Genomic DNA, 13,597 nt, shown 5'->3' on the forward strand with positions numbered 1-13,597 from the left:
TTAACAAAAAAACGAAGTCCAGATGACATGATTCAACCTTTTTTGTTATGTATGTATATGTATGTATATGTATATATATATGTATGTATATATATGTATGTATGTATATGTATGGGCAGCACGGTGGCGCAACTGGTAGAGCTGCTGCCTCTCAGCGAGCAGGTCCTTGGTTCAAACCCCGGACCAGGGGCCTCTCTGGGTGAAGTTTGCATGTTCTCTCCGTGCATGCGTGGGTTTTCTCCGGGTACTCCGGTTTCCTCCCACAGACCAAAAACATGCATGTTAGGCTGATTGGTAACTCTAAATTGTCCCTAGGTGTGAATGAGAGAGTGAATGGTTGTTTGTCTCGTTTGTCTCTATGTGGCCCTGTGATGTACTTGCGACCCATCCAGGGTGTACCCCGCCCCTCGCACAGTGATTGCTGGACATGGGCACCAGCAACCCCCGTGACCCAAAATGGAATAAGCGGGTAAAGATAATGGATGGATGGATGGATGGATGGATGTATATGTATGTATATAAAATGGATACTGTAAATGAGGACACATATTGTGTTGTAAAGTGCTTTGAGTATCTTGATCATATAGAAAGGTGCTATACAAGTACAGGCCATTTACTGCTTTTTATTTGTATTGAGATGATGGAGACTGTGTACTTTTGTGTAGGAAAAAAAACAACTTAATTTCATGATTTTTTTTTTCAAGTCAACAGAATGTGGGGCATCATGCCAATCAACAGCTGATCACATGTGCGAGAGGAAAATCAAGAATTTTTCCAGGTCAGAGCAAACATCACAAAAATCAGTTCTGTGCAGCTATGGAAGATGACCCATAGTCCTGGAGTTCTGAAAATACAAGGACGTCCTTCATCCTAAAGTACAAAAATACAAAAACAGTCTCCACAAAAATCAGAGAAGTACATTTCTTAAGAATAAATGTAGGTAAACAAATTTCAGCTGTATTTGGTTTTGTGATTTTAATCCACTAGAGTTTTTTTTTCATAACATACTTAAAAATACACACACACACAAACACACACACAGAATCAACACACTGCTCAAAGCAATAAATAAAAAACACAACAGCAGCCAAAAGGCACATAACAGAAATAAAATACTAAAAGACATAAAACAAAAGAGAACAACTAAGTTTAACACAACTGCCCTGACCTGACTGGCAAGGTAAAGATTATGCTGACACTTACTTGTTGTAACATGTTTCAGTAAAATTAGACCAGTTAAGCTGGGTATGGGACAGATGCCTTACCATAGCTTTGCACCACAGGCATCGCCAGTCTTGAAGCCTTAGGACGCTGCCACATGTCTTATCACACACAGCACATTTGGCACTGACGGGCAGGTTGCCTTCCAGCCACTGATGAGGCATGGCAACCTGAAGGTTAAAACACACACGTGCACAGTCTGAAGAGTGGGCATGAGACCTGTCCTGGACATGAAAAGCTAACTAACATAAAACAGTTAACTTTTTTTTTTTTTTTTTACAGTCACAGAGCATAAGCAGAACTTATTTACATTTATAAACGATTATTTATTTTTAGTGCCCTTATTGTCCATTTGTAGTGGTGGTGTCTTCTTTGTTTATATAATCAATCCATTCTTTTAATATTTCATTAAACTGTCCTTCTTGTAGTCTCAGATTTTGTTAGTACTATTTCATATAAGCTTCACCCTTTAAGGCTATCACTAGTGGGTTTATCCCCGTGCGCGCAATGCACCACAGCACTGTTAGTCCACCATGAATATAACACATTAAAGGAGGACACGAGACACAAATATGAGGGTTCATATTATTAAAGCTGTTGCTTCCTGTAAAAAAAATATATATATATTAGGAACCCCCAATTCCCATGCCCACCAAAAACAAAAGACACAAAACCCCAAGTACAAACTTAAAGGAGGACCTGGTGAGCTGGCCAAACCAAACAAAAAGGTAGAGCAGCGGGGCCAACCCTATACAGGGCTGTCGAAGCCGCTGCTGACACCTGACTAAATCTACAAAAAAAAAAAAACCTAAAAAAACCCACCTATTACAAAAGAAGGTGCGAAAACAGGACTACCGGTCCCACCAGGCCAAAATTACAACAACAACAACAAAAAACATACAAAAAGTTAACAAAAATTGCCTGAGGTGGCGGGCAGCACGGTGGCGCAACTGGCAGAGCTGCTGCCTCTCAGCGAGCAGGTCCTTGGTTGAAACCCCGGTCCAGGGTCCTTTCTGGGTGGAGTTTGCATGTTCTCTCTGTGCATGCGTGGATTTTCTCCGGGTGCTCCGATTTCCTCCCACAGACCAAAAACATGCGTTAGGCTGATTGGTAACTCTAAATTGTCCCTAGGTGTGAGTGAGAGAGTGAACGGTTGTTTGTCTCTATGTGGCCCTGTGATGGACTTGCGACCCGTCCAGGGTGTACCCCGCCCCTCGCACAGTGATTGCTGGACATGGGCACCGGCGACCCCCGTGACCCAAAATGGAATAAGCGGGTAAAGATAATGGATGGATGCCTGAGGTGGCTGGGGCCACCGACAGCAGGCCACAGCTCCAGGACCACACAAAAAAATAAAAGAAAAACCAGGGCGGCCAAGAAAAAGGTCCAAAAAGGTGGGAGTCTGAGAGGAGCAAAAAAGGAGGGCAAAATCTCCCTGAAAACAGCCTATTTATGCGGGCGGAAAAAGCCACAGCCCAAAACAATTAAAGGCTGATTAGCTAACCCAAAACCTGTCCAAAGGGACAAAAATAATAAGGCCAATGTGCTTGTCACATAACAAGCACCGAAAACTTTAGTCCACGCCCACCTGCTGTGTGGGCCACACCCCCAGTCAGTATAAATTGTCCTGAAAGCAAGGTTCGGTCCCCCTTTTTCTTCAGCCAGCAAGCAGCATAAAGAAAACTAAAGAGCAGAAGATGATGACCAGTGGAGTAAGTCGCCCAACCTGCAGGACAGGATACATCCTCTGCTCCGACCTGCACGCGTTCTGCGAGGGCTGCCTCGGAGCAGAACACGCCGGTCAAGCCCTGACACTGCAGACTTCCTGCCCATCTTGCAAGCTTCTCTCGCTCAAAGAGAAACGACTCCGGGCTGCCATTTTCTTGTCAGGCGAAGAACCGTTCCAGCTTCCAGACAGCTACCGGCTGGACAAGGTCCTCGATATTCTAATGGTGCAAATGAGCTAATGGTTCAATAAACAATACAAAAAGGCTCAGTGAGAGGCAACAACCTGTCATGCTCTCTCCAGATTAAGACTTCTCAACAGATTACCATTTATTTTAATCCTTGTTGTTGATTATTGATATAGTGATTTAATGCAGTTTACAAATTTCTTATTAAATCTGACTTTTTTTCTTCAAAACTTTGTACAGAAATGTCCAGTTTACACTGTCAAAAGTCTTCTCTGCATCTATGCTCACCAGGATTGCACTCTCTCTTTTCCTCTGCACTCGGTCTATGATATGTAAAGTTCTTCTTACATTGACTTGCATTTGTATTTCTTTAATAAAACCAGTTTGATCCTCATCAGTCAGATCCTGTGTTAAATTCTACATCCTCTTAGCGATGATGGAGGTTTAAGGTTTATAATCTACATTTAGGAATGTAATTGGTCTGCAGTTGTGACAGTATTCTTGGTCTTTCCTTTCCTTCGGAATAACAGAAATTACAGCTTCTTTCCAGGAGGGAGGGATATTTCCTGTCCTGAAACTATAATTAAATGAGTCATATAATAGCTGTATTAACCATTCTTTAAAAGTTCTATAAAACAAAGCCACCCCCCAGTCCATTCTCCTGGTGATATCTCAGATTTAGCCCTGCTAATTGCCCTCTTATCTCTTTTACTGTTATTTGTGTTGTCAGCATGACATTTTGTCTTGTGCCCATTGCTGGCAAGTCTAATTTATCCAAAATCTTTCTTACTTCCTCTTCCCCTGCAGAGGAGGCTGTGTGTATAAATTATTACAATACTCTTCAAATATACTTTGTATTTCTTCTGGTTTGTATAGGATTTTATTAGTTACTGGGTCTCATTTTATGCATATTATTTAGTGTTTGTTGCTTCTTTATGTGTTTAGTCAGAGTTTTAGTAGCTTTAGGTCCTCATAATATCTCTGATTTGTAAATCTAGCTTTCCTTTCCACCTCCTCCAACAAGACTGTCTAATTTCTTCCTGGTTTCTATAACCTGGTTAAATGTTTCTAGATCCTTTGTTTGTTTATGTTTTTGCTCCAAGTCTTTTAGCTTTCTTACTTGTGTCTAACCTAGGTTTTTTGTGAACACTGCATACGTACTCATATATCCTCTTATTGCTACTTATAGAGCATCCTATGAAATTGTCAGGTCTACTTCTCTATTATAATTTTCCTCCCTGTATCTAATTATTTCCCCTTTTAATTCATCGACTATGGCAGAGATTTACTTTTAGTTCATGGCAGAGACTGTCATGAAATATTGTGAAGGGTCTAAAATACAATTTTACAAGCTATGCTCACAAAAATATGTGATTTTCAAAATTTTGCTGCACAAAACACTCACACAAACATTCCGCATCCAGTAAGACAGTTTAGAAAATAAGCATAATTTCTTATAATACCAAGTCAAATTTGAGACACCAACTGGTTTCCAACAGTTGTGGCCTAGTAAGATCCTATCTTTAGGTTCAATAAAGAAAATTATGGCAGAGCTGTAACAGAAGCCTTGAAACAACCAATGACATATTTTGGATTTTTATTTCAAATGCAGCTGAACTTTATTTTTCTTCTTGGGAAACTGCATAAATTGTTATAAAAGCCCCAAATCCAAACTTGTGTTTTTATAAAAGTAAGAATCATCATGACAGATAAATCATAAAATTACTCATTAGTAACCAAGGGAACTCTAATGCATACATATCTTGATGCATGCTCAATAATCCAGGTAGAAAAATCCAAAAAAGTTCAATCTGGTCCTCTGGACATTCAAAAATGTCTTGTTTTGAAATGTTTTGAATGTCCAGAGGACCAGATTGAACTTTTTTGGATCTAATGCATACACTTTTCTTCAATACAGTTGAGATTTTAACTAACTCACCCCATCCTCGTCTTCAATGATGTCCTTCCCTATGGAAGCCAGGGTGGTCCACTTACAGTTGTTAGTGGCTCTGACAGCACATCGTTTGTGAGCTTTGAATTTGCACACTAAAAACACAAAAATGAATAAAGCATAATATCAGATGGATACACATAATAATACAGTACCTGCTTCTAAAAGGCATATTATGTGATGATGGTTTCTGCCTTTGTCTTTTGGTCTCTCTGTGTGTCTGTTCATTTATCTGTGTTCCCAAAATATCTCATGAACCACTGAACAAATCTGAATGAAACTTAGACCATCACCCCACCCACCAAAAACAGGGAATAGTGGAGTAGTAGAATTGTGGAAGTTTGAGATGTCAAGGAAACTTGCAACCTTCAGTACCCAACTCCACTTGGGATGTAAACAACAAAGAAAAATAGGATATGACTCAACTCGAACATCAAAGTACACAGAGCAGAACAGATACTTCTGAAAGCTCAAAACAAGCTGCTTTGTTAAAGACTAAGAGATCTATTTCACAATCAAAGTTCGTTTTCTTGCTGTCGACAAAGAAGGACACTCTTTCCCTCTCCTGCTTTTGTCCTATGAATCTCAGAGCCTCTCTTTACACATCTTTCGAATCGAACATTTATTACAGATCTGGTCAGCTGGTCTCTCAACCCAATTGATAAAATTTTCTCGACTAGAAGACAGGGTTTAGGAGAACCATCATGCCCTGAAGGGACACGCACAGCTGGATATGAATGGAAGATGATGTGCCTGTCTGTGCTGTCCATGGAGGATGTTGAAGACACATACAAAATTGGATTTATGATAACAGGGTTTCTGCTTTTTGGTGGATACCTGGGATATTGACTAATTAGGAAGACATCGGCAGCAGTTTCGGTAATAGTAAAGCCACCTGCCTTATATGAAGGATTCCTCCACATTTCGAGCTCTCAAACTAAAATGCTTTGCGAACTGAACCGTAAGCTGGACGCGATTTCTGAGAATAATGGGACACTTGTGGCTCCTAGGACTTGCATGAAGGAATTGACCTTGGACAAGGCTAACGAGCACAGACCACTGTCTGCAATGTCCACAAATCTGGCTTTTTGGATTTGCCATTGAGTGTACCAGCAGAACTGAAGGCAGACATGAAATCACTAGTCGGCCTGCCCTAAACAGTTGTTGTTTACCTGACTCGGAACAAAATTTTGCTGTATTTAACTGTACAATGACAATAAAGTTGATTCTGATCTTTTCACACAGAGAGCTGAATTTTCAACAAAAATATTCAGGCAAGAATGAAAATAATGTCCCCAGCACAAATATCTAAGACTAGTGGGTTAAAAATCTTAAGACAGGAAACTGACACAGCCAGAGACAGATGTAATGGAGAAAGGACTGAACGTTGCCCTCCACAAGAAATACCAGATGTGGCACTGATTACTGCCACTGAATCTGTCATTAGGAATAAAAACTTAGCAGAAGCAGAGGTGGAACAATTTATAATGAAGATAAGAACAATGCTGTCCAGTGTCATGCCTTCTTCAAATCTTACAACACAGAAAAGAAAAGCTATGCCAACTTTCAGCCAGGACCAAAACATCATTATTTTGTCAACAGACAAAAGAACATGCACAGTGATTCTAGACACTTCTGAATACAAGGGGAAATGGCTGCACATGAACCTGTATAGAGGGACCCAACTAGCACCTGCAAAAATAAGGTAACAAACTAACTGCAAAAACTTGAAAAGGTCAATGAAATCAACGGATTGTTCTACTACAAATTATATCCAGGGAAAGCCACTCCATATTACTTTGTATATCTACACAAAGGAAGGAACTCCCCTCAGAGCAATTGTCAGCAGCATAAACTCACTGACTTGCTTGGAATGTTTAATGGAACTGGAAAGAGATGGAAGCCTCGCATTGAGGTTTACCAGAGACCAACCCACACAGATCAGTACTTTCGTTTTGACTCTCCACAACCCTTGGAACATAAACTTTCTGTCATTAAAACTCTACACCATTCAACCAAATATGTGCCCAAGAGGACAGAAGGGGAGCAAAAGAAAAACACAGGCCCATCAAAAAAGCTCTATAAATGTGGATAATCTAACTGGGCTTTTATAAATCCAGTGAGAAAATCCCAAAACACACAGACCAAAACAAGAAGAACAGAAGCTAAAACATCGTCATCTCATATGTTACTGAAATATCTACGAAACAGAAGGATTTTCTCCAAAGACATTACCCTATTTCCAAGTTAGCAGGACTCTCAGACAGCAGCTGGTTCACCCTAAGAACAAAACACCCAAACACCACCTGAACGGTGCAGTACGTGCAGTTTAATACAGCCAGGAACATTCAGACCAAAGTAATGGAGAAAACTAACATTTCTTCAGACACGGCTCAACACAGGACAGCCAGCTCTTTAGGACAAGACTCAGCTTTTCACCAATTAGACACTCTTTTGAGAACCAAAATGTTCTTCCATCCATCCATTATCTTTTACCCGCTTCTTCCATTTTGGGTCACGGGGGTCGCCAGTGCCCATGTCCAGCAATCACTGTGCGAGGGGCGGGGTACACCCTGGACAGGTTGCAAGTCCATCACAGGGACACATAGAGACAAACGAGACAAACAACCATTCACTCTCTCACTCACACCTAGGGACAATTTAGAGTTACTAATCAGCCTAACATGCATGTTTTTGGTCTGTGGGAGGAAACCGGAGTACCCGGAGAAAATCCACGCATGCACGGAGAGAACATGCAAACTCCACACAGAAAGGCCCTCGGACCAGGATTTGAACCAGGGGCCTGCTCGCTGAGAGGCAGCAGCTCTACCAGTTGTGCCACCGTGCTGCCCCCAAAATGTTCATGTTGTGGACAAAATAAATCCATTTTAGGGAGGTTGGAGTATGGGGGGGAGCCTTATGTTGAATGAGAAATAAATTAATTTTAAACAGGGGAGGATGTCTTAGACTTCAGCTAATTATTTCATGCTGTTGTGTATCTGTGTGTGTGCTACACACATTATCTCATGCTGCTGTATTCATTCGTACCCATCTGCTCACCACAGACATGTTTGTGCTGCTGTTGTTTCACCGTATTGTTCTACATTATTACTGTTTAGTGTATGTCTTAGATTTTTTAGTGTACCGTTAGCATTTGTTTAGCATATATCTTAGTTTATATCTTAGATCCTTATATAATGTTTATTTTTATACTTTATATTTTTGCTATTTTTGGGTGTAACTGGGATCTTGAGTACATAATTTTGTTCCACCTCATGTGATGTGAATGACAATAAATTTGACTTCAACTTGAACTTGAGCATCCTACGACTCTGTTGGGAGTGAAGTGAGTTTAATCTTCATGTGAGTTTAGTTTGCACAATGGAGCAGCTCATGTCGTTTTTTTAGACTGTAACTCCACACTTTCCATTTTTGCACTGAGAGAGACAGGAAGCAAATTCTCTTTAACTACAGACTAAAAGTCCAGACGCTATATTTTAATGAGTTATTTATTTAATACAAACTAAAGTAATATGTGACCTCGTTTGATAACCTGGGATCTTGTGCTCATAATGTGTGTGAATAACTCTCAGCTCCTACCACATCGAATTTTAGCGCAATATAAGTAAAAATAACTATGTTATTGCAATTTTTGTTAGCTAATGTAAATTGACTTCATATGTTAATCAGTTCTAGATAGACATTAAATTATTATATTTTAAAAGTTTCATTAAAATATGTCTATTAAATCATGAAACATTTTACCAACAGACAAATAGGGATGATTCAAGAAGTTAATTCTAATGTTTTAGGCAAACATTTCACACCATACGTAGGAGTTGGGAATATATGTTGTGAATGATTCTCAGCTACTACTACAGCAAACTTCAGATTAATATCTGCAAAATGTGCTGAGTTATAGTCTGTTTTGTGTTCTGTAGTTAGTCATCTTAAGGGAAGGGAAGTCTGAGATTGTCATCATTGTTTATTTCCATACAATGGCAAAATTAGTTCTCTGCATTTAACTCATCACACCTGATACACCCAGGTGGGGCAGTGGGCAGCTATGTAAGTGCCTGGGAAGCAATTGGGGATAAGTGTCTTGCTCAGAGACACCACGATGTGGGAAGGGCTCGGAATTGAACCGTGACTTTCTGGTCCCAGTTAGGCTGCCCTACCTCTACACCATCTTGGCCCTTGAATCAGGTGGACTCCAATAAGTTCTAAATAAATAGATACTTTCTGAAAGACTTATCAAAATTCTTTTTAGTTGTTCTTGGGCGGCTGTGGCTGAGTGGTTAGAGCAGTCGTCCTCCAATGCAAGAGTTGGGGGTTCGAATCCACCAGCAGTCACATGTCGAAGTGTCCCTGGGCAAGACACTGAACCCCTCATAGCCTCTGATGTGTGTCCCATCAGTGTATGAATGTGAATTAAAGTACTGATTAGTCTCATTAGAATGATTTGTTCAGTTAGCTTTGTAGAGATGTAGAGTGCTGTATGAATGGGTAAATGAGAACACAGATTGTAGTGTAAAGAGCTTTGAGTGTCTTGATCAGATAGAAAGGCGCTATATAAGTACAGTCCATTTACCATTTACCATTCTTGAGATGCTTTGCTAACAGACAAACATCTCTAGACACACACATATAAAGGCACAAGAAATATTTATTTTCACCTTTTGATATCAAGCAGTTATAGTTAGGAGGTCTCAAAGTGGCTATTAAAACCAACATTCATCGTATGTGTATTTAGGCTCCCTTTTCCAAATGGTGGAGACAAGGCACCAACTTTATTTTTAATTAATATGACTGTTCTGAATAAGAAATAAGAGTAAATTATAACTACAGTTTCATAAAGATGCACAAACAAACAGAGACTGGTCTGTTTTCTTTTTTTACTCCAGTAGACAAAGCACTTAGCAGACTCATGAATAATGTCTACACTCTGGAGAACTTCCAGTTATCCCATTCCTACTCATGCTTGACAAACACACACACACACACACACACACAGATAGATACACAGTGCTGTCATTATGCAGTCTAAAGAGATATTACACGTTAAAGTCATATCCGAAAGCAGCAATCAATGTTTCAGTCTACCGCTAAATGCTGTTAGCAAGCATTAGAGGACCATTAGGAGAATTCAGGGGACATGATACCACTGGTTGTTAACGACCGGCCTGAGCATTCACAAACCACACTTGAAGAAAACACTGTCTGGGACAGCATATCTGTGTTGGGCTTTACCATTGGAATAAAAAAAAAGCAAAAACGTGTTTTTGACAGTGGAGACTGGGAACCCTCACAGACTGGTGGGGAAATCTAAGCTGCATTGAATGCTCATCAGCAGGCAGCAGATCAGTTTGGCATCCTCGTCTTTCCAGCTTACTTTTCTTACTTTACTCTTCCCATTCCCTTTAGTGCTCCCATGCTTTCTCTCCAACTCTCTGCAGCCATCCCAAAGCATATTAATGCCACACAAATGAACTGTAGTGTGAAATACAATACAATGTTTCTGATCCAACATCCAAGGAAGCCCCAAACCAGTACCAGTAGTTACACAAGCAACAAATATGCTACAAGACTCAAATAAAGGTAAGATGTCCACACTAAGACACTGCCTTTTTATAACAGTCTTTCATTCGTAATTTCTAAAACATTTTACATATGCAAGGTGTTACATCAACAAATGTTTTCATCTGAATGGAGACACCAAACAGCTCAAATCGCTGCAGTAACTATGACAGGCCTGTATGTAGCACATAGGGACTGGACATAGGGAGGGACATGTGGTATAGGAACTGAAAAAACAAAGAGACTAACATGGTGAGTACAAGAGCAAAAACAGAATCCTTTTTGTGGACTGACATTTTAAAGTGAAGGATCGTGTTGACTGGATGTCATGTCAGTCCAAAAACATGGACATAAAGGACATTTTCAGGCTCGTTATCCAACAAGGGATGGCTGGAGGAAAAGCAGGAGATGGGAATATGGCATTGTTTCCTAAAGGTTGTGTTTTGGTTGTTTATTTAAAATTGCAACGGTATGTATTTTTTAGTAAAAATATTTACTTCTAAATGTGTTTTATAAAAAATATATAATAATTCAAAATAGCTCCTAAAATGCAGTGTCTGTGTGGGGAAAAAAGGCTGAAACAATAAAAACGTGAATGCTAAATCATAAAGCACTGTTCTTGTGTGAACAAGGCCTAAAGGACAATTTTCATTATAGGGAGGGGTGTGAGGCGCACACCGAAGTGGGTCATAGCGTACCATTTTATAAGCACAAAACAGGTTGGAGTAGATAAATTCAGTTTTTTAATCTTCATTCCTTAACAAATTGCATAAGTAATAGTGCACAAATTAAATGTAGAGCTCAGTGACTCACCAAAACATTTATAGTAAATTGTACAGTGAACTGATTTAACCATACTGTAAACGCAATTAAACTAAAATAGCCTCAAAAAGGACAAATTATGTGACCAGTCACTCAGAGTGAGTTGTAAGACCACAGAAAAATACTGTGTGCACAAATTGCCTGTGTTGAAAGCTCTAATCTCTGAAAGTGCTGTGCAAGCCGTGCAGCGGCAGACATCTGTCTGACAAAACAACATTTTGGTCAGAAAGAGCTACAAGACGAGCAAGCTTCTGCTTTCTAAAACAACTACAGCTCCAAAAAAATTAAACTGCTGGTATGATCAGTCACTGCTGACAAAATGATATGTCTAGATATGCTCATTTGAAACTAACATGGTCTGAAATGGTAAGAACTCTTTTTTCTGTTGGCCCAATTTAAAGCACTAATTTGACTCGTTTCATCTCTGGGTATCTTGATTGATGTACAAATTAAAAACACTCTATGTTCTGCAGTTAAAGGAAAAACTAATCATAAATACACATTAAAAATTTGGTCTTGATGTACCTTGTGACTAAAAGATTGCGCACCAGTTCATTTAAGAAGCCCCTACAGACTGAAGTGTGCTTCACACTGTGTTGCCAACTAAACATCCGCTCTCAGGCTAAATTTGTTCCATGTGACGTATATCCTCTGCATGCAGCAATCAAGGGGGAAAAGTGCTATATTTTGGCTACCATTGTGAATATTACAATATGTATTCTGGAAAAATAAAACGTTTTGTTTTTAAAGTAGCATAAGCCACTGATTCAGATGTCAAATGTACAGTACACAGCTTTAGCTCCAAAGGTATTATTGCAAACTGCAGTGAGTTTAGCATAGTGTTCGTACCCTTTGCAGTGCAAACACAAACAATTCTGAATCGATTTTAAAATGTCAAAACCCAATAACTCTTTATTGTAAATACTGTTGTACTGAGGAAATCAAAAGATGGAAATCGGAAATGTGGAAGCGCAGTGCTCGAGCTGTTCATGGCATGCAAGCAAGAGACAAGTTAAGATAGGTGAGCAAGACCGACAAACAACACCGTCTGCGTTGAAAGTACTTGTTCTGAGAATTTACGAGAAAAACTGTCTCACTCAGTGCTTAATTTGTAAACCAAATAGTAGTAGTAGATGCCATTTCCTGCATTCTGGTGTATTTTAATGGGTTGTTAAACATCTATGTTTACCTACATAAGTAAACACTTGATTCAATAACTATTTTAGAGAGCAACATGACCAACAGCTCTCTCCTTGTGTGAGTAGGGCAAGCTCCACTGCTCTCAAGCATCCTAACCCCTCCCACCCCAGCCACCCACCCACCCACACACACACACACACACACACACAGGTTTGTTTGCTATCTTTGTGGGGCCTTTGCATTGACTTCCATTCATTTTTCATTCATTTCTATAGCCTAACCATGACCTTTATCCATAACCTAACCATTACCAGTACATACCTAACCCTAAACTTAACACATCCTCAATTCACACCTTAGTCCTAAACCTAGCCCCTAACCCACCAACGGGACTTCTTCTTATGGGGCCCGGGCTTTGGGCCCCATAAGGAGCAGTTGGTCCTCACAATGTAGTTTAAGTTGGAAAAATGGGCCTCACAAAGTAGCATAAACAAGGACACACACACACACCCACCCACCCACACACACACACACACACACACAGGTTTGTTTTGCTATCTTTGTGGGGCCTTTGCATTGACTTCCATTCATTTTTCATTCATTTCTATAGCCTAACCATGACCTTTATCCATAACCTAACCATTACCAGTACATACCTAACCCTAAACCTAACACATCCTCAATTCACACCTTAGTCCTAAACCTAGCCCCTAACCCACCAACGGGACTTCTTCTTATGGGGCCCGGGCTTTGGGCCCCATAAGGAGCAGTTGGTCCTCACAATGCAGTATAAGTTGGAAAAATGGGCCTCACAAAGTAGCATAAACAAGGACACACACACACACGTTGAGTACTATCTCCATTGCCACTGCCTTCATGTGCTTCAATTTCCGGTGACAAATTCTTCTTGACAAATTGGCGCTGTTGTTTTGACACATGATGTCACTGATTGCACCAAACATTTCTATTGTTT

At 40.0% G+C, this 13,597-nt stretch overlaps 1 protein-coding gene across 1 annotated transcript in view; it reads right to left on the reverse strand.

Annotated features, from left to right (window-relative positions):
- Positions 1–13,597, reverse strand: part of dgkh (diacylglycerol kinase, eta) — a 166,658-nt gene that overhangs the window by 67,443 nt on the left and 85,618 nt on the right. The window contains exons 7-8 of the mRNA XM_037687075.1: positions 5,074–5,180; positions 1,266–1,391 (exon numbers count right to left, since the gene is read on the reverse strand). Of these exons, the coding sequence (XP_037543003.1) occupies positions 1,266–1,391; positions 5,074–5,180 (233 nt within the window). The remainder of the gene's footprint in view (positions 1–1,265; positions 1,392–5,073; positions 5,181–13,597) is intronic.

The sequence above is a fragment of the Nematolebias whitei genome, chromosome 13, assembly GCF_014905685.2.
Source record: "Nematolebias whitei isolate Nwh7 chromosome 13, NemWhi1, whole genome shotgun sequence".
Classification (NCBI taxonomy): Eukaryota; Metazoa; Chordata; class Actinopteri; order Cyprinodontiformes; family Rivulidae; genus Nematolebias; species Nematolebias whitei.